The 19176-nt window shown below is 37.8% G+C and overlaps 1 protein-coding gene across 2 annotated transcripts in view; it reads right to left on the minus strand.

Annotated features, from left to right (window-relative positions):
- dcc (DCC netrin 1 receptor) overlaps nucleotides 1-19176 on the minus strand; it is a 350617-nt gene that overhangs the window by 76391 nt on the left and 255050 nt on the right. For both annotated transcript variants that reach the window (XM_086097425.1, XM_086097423.1), the window contains exons 17-22: nucleotides 16304-16542; nucleotides 13361-13499; nucleotides 6996-7103; nucleotides 6063-6257; nucleotides 5071-5103; nucleotides 2898-2963 (exon numbers count right to left, since the gene is read on the minus strand). In XM_086097425.1, the coding sequence (XP_085953551.1) occupies nucleotides 2898-2963; nucleotides 5071-5103; nucleotides 6063-6257; nucleotides 6996-7103; nucleotides 13361-13499; nucleotides 16304-16542 (780 nt within the window). The remainder of the gene's footprint in view (nucleotides 1-2897; nucleotides 2964-5070; nucleotides 5104-6062; nucleotides 6258-6995; nucleotides 7104-13360; nucleotides 13500-16303; nucleotides 16543-19176) is intronic.

Consider the following 19176-nt stretch of genomic DNA (forward strand, 5'->3'; position numbering starts at 1 on the left):
GTGCGTGGCCTTGAATGAACATACTGCAAAATGCGAGCGAGTGTTTGCTTTTCGGTTTGCTTTTCCGCGATAAATATTTTTTCTTGTTACAAAACCTTGTTTCTAAAACTTTCTAAAACACACGTGTGTTCTTCATGTATTTATTCAAAAACATGCGTTGTATCTGTAATTTTTTAAGGCGGTAAGTACTTTGGCACAACATCCGCTGATGTGTACACGCTCACGATTTACTACAGTCCTTAAAAATTAATCCACTAGTACATATTAAATTGTAAATATAATTCAGCGATGTTAGAAAACTATTGTGTTGCCGCGGCCTGGGGGGCCCTGAGGTGTTGCGCTTGCTCTGTTCCGGCGGGGGTCGACGGCTCCCCTCTTTGGTGGAGATTTTCATGCATGCCAGATCCACCACACCAGCATCTACCGAAACTCAGACACAATCTGTTTCCTCCTCAGGTTATTGAATCGGTGGAGGCTGGTGTCTCGGATCTCACGCGGCTTCGTCTGTCCTTCCTTCCTTTTCTCGGTCTCTCCGTTGGTCTCTTGAGGCCTCCCTGATTTTATGTTTTTTGGATTTGTTGGGGTCTGGATGTTTCTTGGGCTGGGGAGGAGTTCTGGTGGGGGGTGTCTGGTCGGTGCTGGATTTCACCTTCCTTGGTTTTCTTCGGTCCCCTCGGGTCTCCTGGTGTTCGATTTAGGTGAACGGTATGAGATTTTTTTTCTAATAGGTTTTCTGGTGAGCTAACAAACACACGCACGCACGCACGCACACACACATACTCACCCACACACACAAAAAAAAAAAAAATGTATGTATGTATGTATGTATATATGTATATATGTATGTATATATGTGTATATATATATATATATTTAAAAAAAAAAAAAAAAAAAAGAAAACTATTGTGTTTATTGTATTTATGATTTTGCCGACGGCTGCATGGTGTTCTGAAAACCAGGAAATGGGTGTGTGCAAGAGTTGCTTGTGCTTGTTTCTTTTTCTGTATTTGATGCAGGTCTTTCCAGCGTACTGGTGTTGATATAGTGCCTACAACTACAACTGCAGTTAAAATACGTTGCTGCCGAGCTCAATCTACACAGCTGCAGCACTATGTTGCGCAATATCAGTCACTCAGCCTGGAGGCTGCACACAAATTAGCTGGAGGCGGCCGCCTCAAATTTTGAACGCAGGAAAATCCCTGCTCATAAGTTTACACGTTCAAGCGCAAGTGTATTTTTGTGACATCTTCCATTTTCATCCTGCCCACTTTCACCCTTTCTTTTTAAAGTATCCTAGCGGGCCGTGTCAAATTTCATTTTTAGTATCTGCCGCGGGCTGCTGAAAAATTAATGGCAGGCCAGAAAGGCCAGAAATGGCCCCCAGGCTGTAGTTTGGACAGCCCTGATTTAGAGTCTTCAATTAACCAGTTTAGACATGTTTTTTGATTGTGTGACGCATGCACCGAAAATCCACAGGGAGGACAGGAAAACTCCACATCAGCAAAAAATATGTATATTTACTGTAATGATATAAATGTAACTCTTATGATGCAAAATGATCAAACTTATTAAGTAATGAAATAGGTACATTACTCAGTTTAAGTTTATGTAAGTGTTCTTAGGGCGAAATATAAGGGTAATCACTCTTCAGGCTTAAGATCATAATGCATTTAATTAAAATGTTCATGAACAGATTTATTCTTCTAGCTCAAGGTGATGTATTCTAAAATGTATTAGTTAATGGTCTAGACAGTAAAGAGCTCCCACACATACTATGAATAAAAATTGGGAGAAAGTGAACACAGTTTGGGTCCTGCTGTCCTTCAGTAGAAAACTGCTGCTGAGGGGTCTTCCAACAAGCCCATATTAGAACACAACAGGTCAGATCACAGCGACAGTCACATTGTTGTGACTTGATGGAAACGGTCAGAGATTAATCTCTCAGCTGGTAGTTTCTCAGTGAGAGGAATTTGAGCAATATGAAGACAAAGACGTGTTAAAGATGAAATATGGTCAACCTGAGGAATGACCCTTTGCCCTCAGTGACCTGGCATCCTCCAGGCGTAGGAGGGCTCAGGTCAGAGAGGATGGATTTATGATCGCCTCTGGCAGTAGCACCACCACCACCAATGCCGACAAAACATTTGTCTCCAGACACGCACACGCATGTGCAAACACAAAAAAGAACACACACACGAAAATCACATGATTCTCAAAAACCCTGCAGTGATACTATTAAAATAATACAAGTTACAGACATTGACTTCTGACCTTCATCGAATTGCGTATTTTCAAGTAAGACCATAAATATACATTATGTTAAAGTGCATGGTACTTTCTTCCAATCCTTACCTAGTTATTGTTAAGCTTAAGCATAACTAAATTGTGCCTATATTGTCAGTTTGAAGGGAAAAAAAAGTTATGATTTTATGTTATCAGTAAAAATATTAGCTTATCAGCATTACAAAACAATTACACATTGGTACAGTCTTGAGAAAATGGGAAATAACTATTTTAAATCACAATTTAAAAAGCAAATATAAGATCAGACATATAATGTCATATAATCTTGCTAGCCTATTATCATTATATTGATGCACTACTGTTTCTGTGGGTCATTTTCTCCATGAACATTTGTAATGACGACACTAACTTATAAGAATTTAAAATGTAAATGTTAACAGTACATACACTGAAATTTTATATCACTAGGCTACTACAACAAATAGGAAAATATGCAAATAGATTGTAAACAACCAATTATATACTGCACCTGTTGTAAATTTAGATACACACGCAAACACACACATGAAATCAGATCTGAGTGTTACTTAATAGCGTTACACTGTGGAAATATTTTTGTTCACATAGTCCAGTTCCTTGTGTATATGTTTTACCATTTATGCTGCTCCGGTCAATTAGGTTGCTATCGGATGGCCAGTAGGCGTGGTCTCCTCCTCGACCTGGAAGACCCAAACAAAACAGAAGAATTTCAAATGAATGGAATGTCTGTTGTGATCAAACCAGACCACAAATGCTGACTTATATTATTTAAAACAATTTTTTTGTTCATTGGTTGAGAGTTGTGGTCAGACATTTAAACTGATTATTGGCATGGGTATTTTTAATGTCTAATTTAATGTGTTACATTTTCCACTTTCAGGGCCAAATTATGCATACAGACTCAAACATTTACAAAGATTAATTTCAGTCTTTTCATTTATACAAGCTGGGGAGAATTTTTCAATAACCGCTGTATTCCAAATCATCCATTCCAAACAATAGGAAAATATATAGTAAATACTAAATAGTAAAATTGTATTTATTTTTATTTATGTTTACAAAATAGAGGTTCCAACATAACAAGGAGCCAAAAGACACATCACAACTGGTTTGAAATGGCGAAAGAAGCTTCAGGAATGACCTGGCTGAAAAAATTAATATTGCCTACATACTCATTAAGGGACATTTTGTCAAATATTAGATTATTATTTTATATTACATGTGTGGGCATATTATAGTATTAGATCTAACGATTGAATAAAGATTAAGTCAATTTTGTATTCCAGTGTACTCCCTGTACTTCACACTCTCCTGTGACCCATCAATTCACCTGGTATAAATAATTCAGGAGCCCAACATTGAAACACTGAAAAGAATAAATAAATAAATAAATAAAGGCAACGTGACGTTTAGGCTTATACTCTACAACAACCTAAACATTTCTTTAAAAGCCAATGAGCGGAAGGTTAAGAAGCTGTCATAAATTTTGGGGAATTATGTAATGGTCAAAGTAAGATATCCATGTTCATTTTCAACAAACATTAACAGCATTTTTAGTGATAAAGGAAACAAGTGTTACATACAACATGAGCAGTTTATGTATTGATTCATGGTTAGATTAAGTGTCATGTTATTTTGTTTTGGACACATTGTATCAATGGTGTGGCTAAATGGTGTGTTATATAAAATACTTTCACTGGAACTTGAATAAGGTCATATAGGCAGCAAGCAATAACCGCAGCACCACAAATGTCCTATTGAAATCATCAAAGCATTTTGCATAGTGCGCCTGTACGGCAGTTCTTTGCCGTGTGAACTTTGCTCTTCTAATCTATTTCTCCCCTGGGATGAGAAGGAAACCAGCCATACAAGTTAATATCTGTGTTCCAAGAGATATTGGCATATGGGCTGGATAGGATGCTGTGTTTTATAGCATGTAAATTGGATTGCAAACTGAATTTCTAGCTTCAACTCATGTAAACACCACAATAGAAACACAGCCTTGTAGATCAGGAGGCTACATTTTTGCAGTCCATATAAAGAAGGCATGTATTGTCTATAGAAATCAATTCTGTATATGTTGAGGACAGTCAAAAAGTTTCATGGCCTTAAGAGATGGTAAAGTTAATAGAATCCATGCACTTTGGATCAAAGCAGCTGCAGCTCGGCCTACATTTATTTAAATTATGCACCAGTAGGAGTCAACAGTTGACAGTGGGGAACTGTGAAAATGAGAAATATACATCAGGTAAACAAAGTCTGATGTACAGTTCAGTAATTAATCAAACGTTTCATAATTTGTACAAAATAGCAATTTCACATAACATGACACTTGAACACGTACAACATTGACTGTTATGTTTTTGAAGTTACTCCTGTGGGAATCTTGAAGTTTAGTGTTGAAACATAGAAAAAGCTCCCTCATTATCAGCATAACCCATTTTGCTTTTAGTTTTAGTGAAGTGAATCCGAGAGCAGGGCGTTTATTAAGTCTGAGCTAATTTTAGCTCTCTTCCATTGTCTCCCATATGCCGACATTAATAATGACAAAAAGGTCTCCATTTCCTCCCTTTTATTCTCCCTTGTTTAAAGAAAAATAAAAAACATTTCCCTATGCAGGTTCCTACTTGGAATTTCTGTGTTTTCTATTTTTTATTGCTTTGCTTGTCTCAAATGATTCATCTTCTTAGCATCTCTACTCTTTGTGTCCTATTAGTGTTTTCTTTACTATATCCCTTGTCGTAATCCTCCTGTTCTCTCCTGTAGTCATTTTCCAAATCTACCTACCTTGATCATTGGCCATCTTGTCTGGATGTTCCACTGAAAGATAAACAAAGAGTGTTTTAACAAAATAATGATAATGAGAAAGAAGAAAGAAGAGAAATAAGTATGTAGTAGGTATTTTTATAGATTTAAAGTAAGCTTTGTTTTGACACAATAGATCAAAATATCCTGTTAACAAAATTCGAAAAAATCTTATTTTTTTGTGTGAAAATTGCATAATCCCGACATTTGTTGAATTAAAAATAGATATTATAAACCTGGAAAGGGTATACAAAAATATTTTTTCAAGAATTATTATTGACTAGTCTCTGTTAATTATGTCACATCCATAGTGGCATGTAGTGTGGGGATTCTAAAACATAAATCTATGTATGCACTCTTGTATTAACGTAGATTATATTTGTGGATGAGTGGGGTAATACTTAATAAGGGCAACCATTATGCATTATACAAAATTAAATTAAATTTAAAAAATACAACAATTATACAAAAAAACACATAGATGACCTGTTCCTAAAATCACAGTTACTGACGTTTCAGGATTTAAAACGTCACAAACAAACGGTATTTGTTGTTCTGTGTTGACTAATAAGGATTGTTCATTAGATACACGGGTTCTATGGTCTTTAAAAAAATAAATACAATTGCAGAAAAGGCTTCACGGAAAATATTTCTCTTAAATTAAGCCCTTAACTGTTAAAACAGCATTATAAAGGTACAGAATATACTGTATGTATATGTAGATTTGCATACAATATGTTTGTTGGTGTTTTGTTTAATTGTTTTAACGATCGTAATGCTGTCTGAAGGAATCCAATTCAATTCAATCCAATTCTAAATAATCAAATAAAAACAAAGTCGCACATTTATCGATAACGGTTTGTACTTGCACACATGCAAGCTATTTTCTACAGTTTTGATGTCCATTGTGTAATGGCAAACAATATGCTTTATTTTCCTGTATCTGGACCCCTGCAGCTTCTATTCTGACATACCTTTGGCTGTCCTAAAGTGGACAGGTTCAGACAACGGACCAACTCCTTTGGCGTTCTTAGCTTGGATCCGGAAGTAATACACTGTGTCAAGGTTTAGATCAACAACCTGATGAGTCAGCCGGTCGCCACTGATCGTTTCCATTACCCAGTCATCTATTGGCATGTTTTTGTCCAGGGTATAGTACAGGATGTAACCTGCAACGGATGAATAAAAATGACCATGTGTTCATCAAATGTGCAGCATAGCATATGCTTCACAGTCCACACACTGGTGTATCTATGAGTAAAATATATACAGCAAATATAACATAAAATTTAAAAATCAAAATCAACATTTTCAGTGAGAGCTATTTTTTAAACATATACAATTTGAGACATAATGCATAAAAAAGATTAATAATTGACCATGTGTTCATCAAATGTGCAGCATAGCATATGCTTCACAGTCCACACACTGGTGTATCTATGAGTAAAATATATACAGCAAATATAACATAAAATTTAAAAATCAAAATCAACATTTTCAGTGAGAGCTATTTTTTAAACATATACAATTTGAGACATAATGCATAAAAAAGATTAATAATTGAAAAACAATTTAATCTACCTATCTTGTTTAAGATTTAAGTCATACTAATGATCGCTAAGATTTTGCGGCACAGTGCTGCAATTTCTGGAGACTGTGAGTGATTAATTCAAGAGATATTACAGCAGAGCTTGTTAAAACAGACAAGATTGTCCATAGGAAATGTGTGTGGGCATGTGTGTAAATACACATTATACACAAAGATTCAACTGAACAGTTGTACTCTTTAATAGTGTTGATACTATATGAGAAGTATGTCGTATCATAACATTCCGTGGTCTAATCAAAATTCATAATAACCTCTCCTAGTAGACATAACTATTTCTAATGTTATCTTGAACACTCACCTGTGATCCGCCCATTTGCCTCCATCGGTGGTTGCCAGCTGATTAAAATGGCTCGGGGCCTTCCCTCCCGACTGATCACTGTCAAGTCTTTGGGAGCAGAGCTCGGAGCTGCCAACAAAGCATGAAAAAATGATGAAATCAAGCAAGATAAAATGTGTTTCACTCTCATAAATTCCATGCTTCAGCTGAAATTGGATTTGATTAAGCTAGCTCAAATAGAAGGGATAGTTTTTAATTTAGGGACATACACATGGTCATATCATCAATTGCTGCATATTTTACATTAAAATAAAAAAGATAGTATGACATTATGTCATAGGAAAAATGGGGAAACAAACAAGACTGGCTTTAAAGAGCAAATAAATAGCTGTATTTGACAACTGATGTGCTTTTTGTTTGCAAGATGTGTGATTTTGTCACTCTTTATTTTATAATTATTTTAGAGTAAGTTTCTTAAAGGGGACAGACTTCTGTTAAAATACACACTGGATAAAGAATTATAGTATGTTTTCGTATCCACTTGCCACACTGATTCAAACTACAGTTTTGTTGTTACTGCAGCGTAGTTTAATGGGAAAACTAGCAAACCATACCATTGCACATACAGTAGCTAGATAATTAATAAGAACACATTTTTTTCACACACTCAAAAAACAGTTGGGTCAAAAGTAACCCAATTTTGGATAAAAAATGGACCGATCCACTTTATGGGTCAATTTGACCAAAAATTTGGGGGTGAAAAGCTTGTAGTTGGGTCACTCGTATCTCAAGACACAATTGTACTCTGATTAACCTTATTCAAGCACTTGTATGTACTCCTTGTACTATATATTAGGGATGCAACGATAACGGCAATATCGTGATATCGATATTAATAGCAGCACGTCTGTTAAAAATGTTGTTGATTTCCATTTGTGCTTATGGTGGCTAGTTTTTTAAATGCAGTTTAATTTTCATACGCCATGTTTTGTCTATGTTTAAAATCCACGCCAATCGTCAGATGAAGGGGAATGTAATATGCTTGTGAATCAAGTCAATATGTGGAGGAACCCAATCTGTGCGTGCAAGTAAGTGCCTCAATATTAAGTGTTTTTTTTAGAGATTGTATGTTTATGTGCATTGCTGTTATGTACAAAAGCACAATATTGTGCTTTTTTTTGGTATGGGCTCTTTTTTTTTTTTTTACAATATCGTGACGTTTTATAATATCGCCATCCTCCCCACAATACCGTGATAATTATCGTATTGTGATGTTCATATTGTGATCATATCGTATTGCGACTATATATACTGTAGATGAGATGTTCTCATATATTTAAACTAGGTGCCAGTGAAAAACTGATCTTGAGCTGAAACAGTGCTGTATGTGAAACATAGACCATTAAAAATTGCCATGGAAGACAATGGAGTAATACCAAAGTTGCCTTTCTTTAAGGGCAAATCAGGTACAAAGCAATATCATCCAATATATTGGTTTGGCCTAAGTCCAGCATCAAGCAGATAATAAGCCTATTTATAGTGAATATGCAACAAGTAGTTTCATTTTAAACGGCAAGATCAGATTCCAGAATATGCAGCACAAACTATTGAAAAAAACAATCCTGCTACATGGTGAAATAGGTCAGAATTAATAAAAAAATAATCGTGTGAATGGTCAAAACATGTTAATTAGGCTTTCACATATGCTAACCAGTAGAATCACAAAGATGGCACCACACTGAAATGAGGTCAATAGCCCAATCACACTGCACTGAACACTAATTCACATTAGCATGACAGAAGTCATACAGTATGAAGGTGGCAGACCAATCCATTTTTTAATTGCTGGAAATATTCATATTCACGTTATGAACTTGAATGAGGGCCAAATGTACTTGGTCTTCATGCCCTTTACTCAGGCAATGTTCATACAAAGTGCATTTGAAAACAAATATTGTTGCCTTTTGACCTCTGTGTACAGTGTACAACGTTAATATTCTAAAAAAATAAAAAATAAAAAATCCTGCCTAAGCCAATATGTTAATTACTTTAAAAAAATGTTTTTACCGAAATGACAACAACAAGTGTATTCTACAATTTGGGTCAAATTGACTGCAAGGCTCTGTGTCTGTGTAGTTTTTAATCTTGTTTGACGGACGGTGTGTAAGAGGCCATCAGCCGATTTCAGTGACCTAACAGCACAACAAAATAACACCAGAGCCCCCAAGTATGGAGGAGCAATGTAAGTGATTGCTAAAATTTTGTCCTGAATCCTAAAATTAACAAAGGGCAAGTGCAAGGATGACAGAAGAGGAGTGAAGGGCATTTAGACTTTTGGATATAATTGAAGAAGGTCTACTGAAGTTCTAATGAGTTAAGTTTGGTGAAGCGAGTATTGCAATAGTCGTTGTAAGGAGACACATGCCTGAATGATAATATGTAGTCCAGATTGAAATTAACATGGACATGAGATAACAATTCAATATAGTTTTAGGGTGGAAAAAGCAGTGACATCTTACATTATTAATCTGGTTATGAAAACACATGGCCTTATGTACCGATTTATTTACTTGGGTAGTTTAATCTCCTTTGCAAAAGAATATGAACCTAATGTTCCTCAAACTAGGGGGCACATCTAGAGAAAGTGTTCATTTAGGGAGCGAAACTTTCAGTGGCAACAAACAATACTTCAATTTTCGCCACATTCACTTGAAGTGAGTTGTGCATTATCCAGTCCTTACTTACTTTATCGCATCTCTATTATCAGGGTTAAAAGAAAACTACATCTGGAAGTCATCTGCATATAGGTCTTATGAGATACTATTAAATGTATTGATGACAATTCAGAGAGAAAGTAGGTAGAGCTAAAATAGGATGGGCCCTAAGACTGACCAATGAGGAATGCCACAGAAAAAGGGGACAGATAATAGTGGATTATTGTCAATAAATAAGCCTTATTAAGAAATGCATTTCTAAGAAAAACCTAAATAAATAAATGAATAAAGGGCTATATATTTGGTGGAGAGTTGAGACTTCATATATTTTTACAAAAACAACAACAACAACAACAACAAACAAACAAAATAGGTGGCATTTGTCAGTGGTCTATGATCGTCAAAAATTAACCACTATAATTTAGATTAATGAGAAAAAACATCCACTGCTCAAATCATTGATATCATAGTCTTAATCAAGTTTGAATCAAAGTACACTCTTTACCCCTCCATTGCCTGCTATGAGTTTGATGAATACATTTTAATGTGGCGTTCAGAAAACAAAATTTGATCCCTTCACTAAATGCAAACAGATCTGTGAAAAAAGACCAAAGTTAAAGTATCACTAATTGTCTCACCCACCTAAGCGGGGGCGAAATGTGTTCTCTGCATTTGACCCATTCCCTGAGGGAGCGGTGAGAAGCAGCAGGAGCCTCGCTCTTGAATCATTTGGTGATAAAACAAAATACAAATTCCAACCCTTAATGCTGAGTGTCAAGCAGGGCAGCAATGGGTTTCATTTCAATAGACTTTGTTACGACCCGGCCAGGGATTGAACCCACAACCTCCCAGTCTCAGGGCAGACACTCTATACTACTAGGCCACTGAGCTGGTGAAACTGCAGATTTCTTACATTGTTTGACCTAATTACTTGTGATATCCCTGGAGCTATGGTGAGAACATAATTTTGTGTGTGGTGTCATTAAAATAATCAAGAATTGCTATAATTATGTTGTTTTGCATCCCCTGTCAGTCGACAGTAATTGTTTACTAATGGATGTTATCAATCTACAGTACACTAGTATAGTGTTGTTAGAGCAAAGTTCTATTAATAATACTTTTGCACTATATTGCATATCAGGTGCACTGGTTGTGTAGTGGTACATGCTGCTGCCTTTCCTGCAGTTGATATAGTTTTGATTACTGGTCAGTACCCCAATATCCAGCTACTGCCTGTCTCAAGCCTGGATAATAACGAAACAAAAAAACATTGAGTTGCATCATGGATCGGCGTGGCCCAGTCGTATAGTGGTCATCTCCAAACCCAGAGGTTGTGAGTTTGATCCCATGCAATTGTGACCACGTTAAAGTATCCTTGAGCAAGATACTGAGCCACCAGTTGCTCCTGATGCTGTGTCATCAGTAGGTGAAGGAGTAGTCGAATGTAAAGCGCTTTGAGGGCCTTATAAGGTGGAAAAGCGCTATATAAATAAAGTACCATTTACCATCAAGAAGGATATTCGGTGTAAAAACTGTGCCAAACATATCTTGACTCACTGCGGTACACTGATGACCCCTGATGAGCCGAAAGTCACTTTCTTTTGTATTGTATATGTGGCCAATGTAACATACACCAACAGTGACAGATTAATAAGGTCACAATTTTATAGCATCGTCTATGAAATGTGGAACCCAGGCCTTTTTAGAAAATTAATGAGACTATTTCTCTAATAGGAAAAATATTTAAAAAAAAAAAGAAAGTTTTACCAAAAGAAATAATTTTTTCTCAATGATTCCATTTAAACCTATGGCTAACTGGTTCCAGTTGTTGGACTCGGCCGTTACAAAATTTTACTGGAATAAAAAAAAAAAGCAAAGATTAGTCTATCTACTCTTCAGAAAAGTAAATCCAAAGGAAGTCTAGAGGCACCAAATTTTATGCACTACTATATAGCTAACCAGGGTGCCCCGTGGTTCCCTCTCACCTCCCCCTCCTTCCCCCTTGCTGCCTCTCCCTCCTTGCCTCTTCCCGCCCGTCCTCCGCCTCCCTGTCCCTTCTCCCTCGTCACCCTTCCTCCTCCTGTCCCCCCTCTCTCTGCGGCCCTGCCGCTGCCCCTTGCCCTTCTTGTCGTCTTCTTCCCCCGTCCCTTCCCCCTCCCCTGTCCGCCTTCCTCCCCCTCCCCTGTCCGCTTTCCTCCCCCTCCCTTAGGCCGGGGGCTCCATCCATGGCCCGGGTCTCGGGGCTCCGGGGGCCGGGCGGATGGGTGGGGGTGTTGCGCCCACCCCGCCGGGCTGGTCCTATATGCCTGCCGGGGTCCCGGTGGGGTGGGTGGGGGTTTGGTGGGCGGGGGCACTTTCTGCCCCCGCCCGGTTGGGAGGGGCCCCGCTGGTCGCTCCTCTTAACTCACTGCACTAGTTTTGCACAATACACTTTGGTTATAAACACATAGGGCACATAACACACTTAGGGGGGGTGGTTAGGGTGGAGACACCGTCTTCGCCCTACAACTCCCCTCCAATTTTAATGCACCACACACCTGGGGGGGGCAGGTGTGTCGGGGTGGGGTGCCATTGGTTGGGGAAGACCGCAGTATTGAGCAGTGCTGCATTCCCCCAACCGAGAGAGCAATGACGATGACATGTCAAATCGGTAAAATTACCGAATGAACAATACTGAGCTCTTAAAAATTAAAAAATATATAGAAAATGAATGAGACGTTAACTCTGTGTATGCAATGTCATCACCATCGCAACATTAGAAAATTATCACAGGAATATTTTTTTTATTATACATACAGGTAGTCACACTAATAACAATTCTGAATACATGGGATGAGATGCAAAAATGCATAGATGTGATCAGTGTGTGTGTTTTATGAGAGTATGTGCAGAGCCGGTGGACCACTGCAGGGAGTGAGTGCGCCGCGTCCATCTGCTCCTTCTGAATGTCAATGTATTCCAGCACACCCCAAGGGAACTGGCAGGGTAATGCCGTTCACGCTTAATTGGCTGACAAATCCAACAAACATGATTGTAAACACCCTGAAAGGGATACCTTGACATTTTGATTTCACTCAGTTCTGTGTTTCATTGTGGAGTAGACAATTCTCATGTTGTTGCTGCAGGGTAGTATGGGGGAACAACACCAAACCTATGGTTTCTGTTAATCCTTATTACAACTAATCACTTTTCAGGGAGGCAAAAAACAAATTAAACATTTGAATGATAGGAAGACTTCCCAGGCTGCACCATGTCAGAGTTTTCAGATAAATGATTTGATACGGGAACTTGGAGGTCTGATTCACTCAGCGTTCTTCATTTCATTGAAATGTTAGTATATTCCAAAGGAGGAAAACATTTTGTACACAGTGAACAGTTGCAGTGACATAGTAAGAATTAAAAGGACCAAACAAGGTTTAATGGTCTAAGGTTAATGAATGTTATGAAAATGGCTAAAAAGTTCTTTGAGGAGTACTGATCTGGAGTATATAGTCAATATCATTGCTCATCCTCATACACACAATAACATTGCCATTTAGTTTACAGTATGTACTAGGCTTTCTTATGGACCAACAAAACATTATTCAAAAGGTAACAAATATTTTTTTCTTTTTCTGGATGAAAAACACTATACCAGCTGTGTGGATACATGCGGGAATTTATGTGATATACCTGCTTCATAGGTGGTGGCATGCGCTGTCATACTCCAAGTACTGGATTTCCGACCTTTGGTGACCATCACAGCAAACTCGTACATAGTGTTTGGTTTGAGGCCGGTGACGGTATGGCTGAGGGCGGTGGTGTCTGCAGACTGGACATCAAAGAATTTTTTTTTTAGTGATTGCATTCTTACAACATCAGAAGCAAGGGAAACATCACCCAACTCTCATGTCTGTCCTGCATTCTTTAGTGTTCAAATATTTTTGACTCGTCAAAAATAACAGCCAGCAACTTTTACGATAATACAGATGAGGTCATGCAGTACTCTGCAGTCATCCTAAGGCCTATTTACACCAATCTAACGTCCGAAGTCGGGAAGTGTCTGGCCATCAGTATATGCCGACTGATTAGTGTAAAAAGCACCGTCATAGGCCCAGTCTCAATACCCACGCTACACCCTACGCTCTTCAATGAAGTGTTCACGTAATTGAGGTGCACAAAGTGTTCAAGAGCGCAGGTTACAAGTGTGAGAAAATCGTAAAATTGGGACAGTACATGTGACGTCATCAACTTGCGCTACTGTGTTCAAACATTGCGGCAGCGTTTGTTGTTTTGGCAATTTTGCTGCTGAAAATCATATAAAAACTGCAGTAAAGTAGTACAAAAGTAAAAAACCCTGTCGATGGCAGCTATGGATCCACGCCTGGATTTGCAGGACCTGCGACGCATGCGCACAAGGTCACGAAGTACGGCAAATACACGAGGGCAAAATATGAAGGTGACTTTAAACTTTGATTAAAATTAAAGTAACACTGATTGTCACACCCACCAAAGTGGGGTGACATTTGTTCTCCACATTTGACCCATCCCCTGAGGGAGCGGTGAGCAGCAGCAGCAGCAGAGTCCACACTCAAGAATAATTTGGTGATCTAATCCCCCAGCTCCAAACCTTAATGCTGAGTGTCAAGGAGGGCAGCATTGTGTCCCATTTTTATAGTCTTTGGTATGACCCGGCCAGGGATTGAACCCACAACCTCTCAGTCTCAGGGAAGACACTCTACCACTAGGCCACTGAGCTGGTATCATTATTGTAAATTACACATATACAAATGATAAAAGCAAATAATACTTTGTACACTTGAAAATACTTTTTTTGGGGGGAAAAGGCACAGGAATTATAATAAAATGCTACCATTTTCCCACTATTTGGTCAACTCCGCAATGAATTGTGGGTAATACACTTTGGCTGAGGACGCAAAGGGCACAAAGGGGGTGGGGCATAGCATGGAAAACAGGGGCATCCTACACACTCGCACAAGGGTGGAAGTGCGGGGCACAAGGGTGGAAGTGCGGGGCACAAGGGTGGTGGTGCGAGTATTGAGACAGGGCCTTAATGTCACTGCTGTTGGCACAGGGGGGTGTTTTTGGCCAATCGGAACATGGTGACATTTAATTACTCTGATTGGCTGTTACCTAGCGAATCAGAACATGGGGTAAGGGCATTGTATGACATTATTGTTAAAGGGTATGTTGATAGAGTGATGAAAAGCCAAACTATAGTAAGTCATGGAGACACAACTGGATATACCAGGGAGGCTTAATTTTATATTACACAATACTCTGTAAAGAGCCTGAGGGTGTCTTTCGCGTGGGAGCACATCATGAGTGAAAAAGATAGCAATATGAATTGTTTACATTTTTATATCTTGCCCCCCGTAAAGAGTGTTCCTGTTGCCTTTTTCTAACAATGAGGAATACTGACTAGTGCTGCTGATGGGGGGATGGAGGGGTATTACATCTCACACATGCGCAAAAGTCGATGTCGGTGTCTATTTGCAGCAGTTTGTATTTCTGTCATTTTTCCGGCCTGACATGCCAATAGTCAGGCCGACGGCACAAAGCGGTAAGCAGCGGTCACATTTGGTTGATGTCGGTTTGGTCACATTTGGTTGATGTCGGTTTGGTGCATAAAAGCCAATAGACCACCATCAGAAAGTGCAAAATTGCCAAAACCAAATTGTTACCAAAATTAAAAGAAAATCATAGAGTTTGCTTTACAACTGCTTTTTAAGAAGATTGTGTGCTTCATCTGTTTGCAAAAGGTTCTTTCCAGCTCACAAATGTACTTGATATTCTCCGTGTACAGTATCCTTGAGTAGCGATGGGCAATCCAAATATCTTCATTAAAATCAAATTTTAAAAAGGCCAATACAACTTTTGTTTTGTTCCTGATTGGTTCATCAACAAGACAGGAGTTAAGAGTGTAATTTCAACATTGTGTCACTTAATTGAATTTAAGCGTTCCAATGATCTTTCTTAAGATTTTTTCCCGGTGTATTCAAAACAGCATGTATTTGTTGTTCTCCTGCATTTGAGAAATTTTAATTTTTTTTCAAGTTATAAGATGGCAGTACTGAAAAACACAGTATAGGCTACCGTGAAATCAAATTATAATATAACCTAAATCCCTACTACATGAACAATTCTATCTTTTATGTTATATTACAATAAAAAAATCTTACAAAAGGGGAACATACACTTGTTTAGTGGTGCTGTTTGCACATGTATTGGTGTGAAGCTGTGAAGAATGAGTGACGAGGGTACAGACGCTTTGGTTTGTAAAGGGAGCCCACAAGGTGGTATTAGTATGAAAAATGTTTTCTGTCCATTGTTAATCAATTATAGGATGTGGACATACCATAAACATAGCAAGTGGACAACTAAGCTTTCTTCATACCACAGACGAGCCTGCAGAAAGCATGAATAATTCCAACTCGACAATGATCAGTCCCTTGGCAGCAAATGTGAAATACCGACTAAAATGTTTAAAAGGGTTTTCTGTTATGCCAATCCTAATGCCATTACAAGTCTGTTTTGATCACTTCAACTCAAGTCTGTCAAAACATTACATTGTAAGTAATGGAGAATTTCTGCGCTTCATCTATCTGTGTTTACCTTGTACTTGCCGCTGGTGGAGTAGCTGGTCTTCCACTTGACCGAGTAGTAGCGGACCTCAGACGACTTCTGGTTCTTGGTCATGGAATTGTCAGCCCACGAAACACGGACTGAGTCCGAGGAAAGAGCCACAGCTTGGACCCCAACAGGGGGTATCATGGGTGTGCTGGTGTCTGGCATGGGAGTGGGGTATTTATCAAAGAGATGGAAAAGGTCATCCTCAGATGGGTCAATGGGGTCTGATTTGATGTGGGGTTGGTAATATGGTCGAGGTGTTTAAAGTACATTGAGGACATAAGAATTGTAATTAATGTGTGACAATGCATGAGTAAGCCAGGCGCATTTTTTTGTTATCAAGCATATGTGGCATCAAAGGAAATGTATGATTATTTGGAAGTGACATGCAATAGGTAGAGATGTCAGGAAAAAGTAAAGGATGCAAGATGTGGATGCATGAGAAAGGGAAAAGGGAGAGAAAACAATTACGGAGAGTAAGACAATAATAAGAAGACATTTGGAGACAATAGTTATCACTATCAGCAAGAACTGAAGACATACTGAAGACATTGATCAACAGTGTAGGGTTTAACATTCAAAAGAAAATTGACTCATCAGATACAGTAATGTTGTTTTTTCCCCAAATTCTTTTCTTTTCTGATATTAATATGATATGAATGAAAAGTAATGTGCTCTACGCCTGCTTCAGTGAGAGCAACTGCAGGATATGCAAACAACAGCAAGAGTAGATTATCAGAAAACTTTTAATTAGGCTTTTTTTTTCTTTGACAAGTTTTGGAATATAACCTTTTGAAAAGAAAATTTAAAGCTTAACACTTCAGAGGGTGATTAGATCTTACTCATGAACGATGGACATTTTTTCCCTACACAATATTGTTTTCCAGCTATCATAAGAGTCAAGAACCATCTGTTCCAATGACCCATCTGTTTGGATCCGTGTCTTCAGATAGAGAGCATGCTTCCTTCATGTGCACTCAGAAACATTTTCTACATGAGTCTTTTTTTAATTTTATTAATGGGGAGATAAAATATAGCAGAATGGTATAAGTCTAAGTGATTACAATTAAGAATATGTTTTATGCATTGTAATTTTATGGTATTTTTTTCACCCACGTTTCAAATTTGAATCTTCAGAGGCAGATATGTTCCTGACATTCACAACCTGAAATTTTCTGAGTTATAAATGTGACTTCTCAGCATCACTGAGGAGCACCTGAAGGAAGCAGAATATAAAACAGACGCTATGACAGATGTCGTCATAGAGCTGGAATGAGCACAGCACATCGGAGAATAAAATATAAAATGGTCTGCTTATTCCAGCTCTGCTAGCTCAGATCTATGGACAGTCAAACCTAGTGAAATCAGAAACACAGTCAGAGACAAAGAAAGTAGCTATGAAACATCAAGCTGGTTCAGGTTCACAGAATTTAATTGGAGCTTGGAGTTATTTCTAGTCCTTATTTATAGCTGAGAGCAATAGAAAAGTTCAGAGTTTGAAAATACACGAGAAGGAGGACATTCAGACACCCATGGGAGCAAATAATTCAAGAATGGAGCTGAATTGGTAAATAAATAAACTTTACATGCTTTTTGCTAAAAAAAATTTTTAAAAAGTTGCCCCTGTTTTTGTTTCAGTTTTTATTTTGTTATACTGCAGCTCTCTTTTAAACTAATCGACGGAGTAGACTACATTAGTAAAGTCAACCATAACGTGACAATTTGAATTGGAGGGGCACTGCTTACTGGCAAGTGCATAAAGTCATCGTTACTTGGATACAAAAATTTACAAAACTGTCCAAACACTTGAAAACATGTACAGCATGCATTTAAGATTGAGAGAGATTGTAAATGAAAGAAAAATAATGAAAGTGTGTGTGTGGATGGGTGGGGGGAGGGGGTAATATTCATAATAGTAAGGACAAACTTGATGAATATTAACCGATGAAAATTAGACATTGCTTTTGAATTGTAGTTGAACAGAATCATTAGTTAAAAAAAAAACCTCATGAAACAGGCTTGGAGAAAAATGATTGTATATATTTTTTTATAATTTTCTTTCTGGTCTCCTGAAATAGCTCTCTCCTTCTGCTCTCCTTTTTGTTCTTCTCCTCTCCTTCCTTATGGTGTAGATAAAGTGCTATATACTATGAGTACACTCCATTTACCATTTTACCATTATTTCACTTCCTGTCCATGTTTAGTGTGGTACAGACCATGACATCAAACTTGTCACCCTTTCAAAAGGCCAACTTACTGCTTACAAGTTTCAAGAAATGATGCTAATTAGAGGACACAGCTTGGTTGAACATGTCCCTATGGTCAAATTATTTTTAATAATGTCTTGGGGTACCATCATTTTTGTACAGGCCTGTTTGATACTTTTTTTATATATATAATTCTGTGAACCATAGTTCAGAGTAATGTCTCTTTTTCATTTCTTACATTAGCTTTTCATTTATTATTACTCTTATGATCATTTATTTTCTTTATTTTATTGTTATGTTTTCTTTCAAAAACAGTGGGGTACCAAAAATGTTGACCACGTGTGGAGCTGACAATGCATCTATAGCCTTTATCAACTCGCTCCGTGAGTCTATCTTGGCCAGATATATTTTCAGGTAGGCACTAGTTTAAAATTTAGAATAACATATATAGTAAAAAGCGGGGCTACAATATTCATTTACTGAATACTTTACTGAACTTTTTAATGTAAATTAAATTCCATATAATGAAACATGCCTTCACACTGTATGGTTTAGACCAGTTGAAAGTGAAATATTTTGATCAACAAGATGTCAGATGATGACAACATCAGTTCTTGAAGATTACATCATGTTTGTGCTAATGTTTGCCAT

This window comes from Leptonotus elevatus, chromosome 15 (assembly GCF_054856555.1).
Source record: "Leptonotus elevatus isolate MCC_2025b chromosome 15, RoL_Lele_1.0, whole genome shotgun sequence".
Classification (NCBI taxonomy): Eukaryota; Metazoa; Chordata; class Actinopteri; order Syngnathiformes; family Syngnathidae; genus Leptonotus; species Leptonotus elevatus.